Genomic DNA, 2,071 nt, shown 5'->3' on the forward strand with positions numbered 1-2,071 from the left:
ACAATTATCATAGTAACCATAATACAAACAATTATTATAATTACTATTATTATTTTCAGGTATTTACTTTATATTTGTAATTAACTATTGCAAATTTTTTTGAAATATTATATCTTTTGGTTTATTTAAAATAAGATTCCTACTCAAGTTTTAAAATTTTTATTGCGAGAAAATGAAGTTTTTCTTCGAATGTACAGAATTAGCAGAATTTCTTTTAGACTTTACTTAATAACTCAAGTCTTCTACACTTAACTTCATAACTTTAAGTTTTCTTGCCGGAAATAAATGATTATAAAGTGCCTGAGTCTGAAAAATTTATTGGCTTTGTCTTTAAAAGTAATAAGTTTTAATTTAGAGTAAATTTATGTTTTGCTTCTTAAGTTTTATGCTATGTTTTTATCACACTTTTTTATACATTTCAGAGTTTCATTCATTCAAATTCATTTAGTTCCAATTCATTTTCATTTATTGTAAGCAATTTAACAATGGGCAACATAAAAGTATGTTAGAACTGGAAATTGAAAAAATAAAATTAAAGGATCTTTCGTAATAGGGTTTCCTTTTAGCCTTTTTCCCAATAGGCTAGAAAAAAAAAAAAAATTAAAAAAAAAATAAAAAGTTTTAAACTTTGTGAAAATTTCTTTTAAATAATTCTTTTAGTAAAAAATATCAAAATACAATTAACAAGAATGATTAAAAATTTATATTAGAGAAAAATATAATTATCATTTACTAAATGCATAATTAATAAATTACGTTTTATATTATAACTGTACTTAGTTAATACAGCACAAATTTAGGACAAGTAACAAAAACAGAAGTTTTTTCACTTGAAAAATAAATTGAAAAAGACGGGTTAAAAATTGCTGAAAGTTCTTATATAATTTGCTGCTATCAAATCATTTTTTGCATGAGAAGGGAAAAAACCAAAAGTTTCGCAACACCATTTAAAAATTTAAAAATACAATAAAAACTAATCGCAAATGAAAATATCAGTAGATATTGTATTATAAGAAAGAACAATAAATAAACCTACGCAAATAAATAAGATTCCATAACAGAAAAATTTAGTAACCTAAAGTTAATTTTCACCATTTTTCGTCCTAGGAAACTTTGTTAACTCATCATCACTCTCCAGCTTAGTCTCTGCAAGTTTTTTTTCAATATGAGAATTTAAATCATTATTGTTTGCATGTTCTAATATTTTCGAGCTATCGGTATTTCCTTCTTTAACTGGCTCTATGTCATAAAGTATTTCATTTTTCAACTTCTCAATGTTGCTAAGTACGTCTGAAGCCATCATTTTAAGCTCAGCCAGGGCATTATCTAAAAACTCGTTCTTAATTTTTTTGTCTTTTAAATCACCTAAAGTTTGGTATAAAATTTTACTAAAATCTTTTAAACTTCTTTCTTGATTTTGATCAGCACCAACTTCCACCCCAGTTTCCTTCGATAAAATTTTATTAAAGTCAAAGTAATCTTCTTCCTTGGTTTTGACAATAACACGTACGCCAACATTACACTGTGAAGTGGGACATATCTTTTCTGTCGTTTCTGTTATTTTTTTGAGAATGTTATTGGAATCAAACTTCAAAAAGTCTCTAGTAGTTATCGTAGTCTACGTCAATAATATATAAATATATAAATATATGTATATATATATGTATATATGTATATATGTATATATATATATATATATATATATATATATATATATATATATATATATATATATATATATATATATATATATATGTATATATGTATATATATATATATGTATATATGTATATATGTATATATGTATATATGTATATATGTATATATGTATATATTTATATATGTATATAAATATATACATATATATATGGGTAGAATTCAATAAATACGGCTGCGTATAAACTTTTTTTAAAATATATATATATTTTTTTCAATAATATATAATTATTTTAATATTTCGCTGATCTATCGTGATCAGCGTCATCAGGTATAATAAATAAAATAGTTACAAAGAAATCGTTATAGTAAAAACAAACTGTTAAAAAGATAACACTAAAAAGCCAAAATATAA

At 22.8% G+C, this 2,071-nt stretch overlaps 1 protein-coding gene across 1 annotated transcript in view; it reads right to left on the reverse strand.

Annotated features, from left to right (window-relative positions):
• Positions 1-627: 627 nt before the first annotated feature.
• The window catches only part of LOC100197565 (ER degradation-enhancing alpha-mannosidase-like protein 3), a 95,604-nt gene continuing 94,160 nt past the window's right edge, over positions 628-2,071 (reverse strand). Inside the window, exon 22 of the mRNA XM_065791685.1 lies at positions 628-1,618. Within this exon, the coding sequence (XP_065647757.1) occupies positions 1,082-1,618 (537 nt within the window). The 3' untranslated portion in view covers positions 628-1,081. The remainder of the gene's footprint in view (positions 1,619-2,071) is intronic.

This window comes from Hydra vulgaris, chromosome 02 (genome assembly GCF_038396675.1).
Source record: "Hydra vulgaris chromosome 02, alternate assembly HydraT2T_AEP".
Taxonomy (NCBI): domain Eukaryota; kingdom Metazoa; phylum Cnidaria; class Hydrozoa; order Anthoathecata; family Hydridae; genus Hydra; species Hydra vulgaris.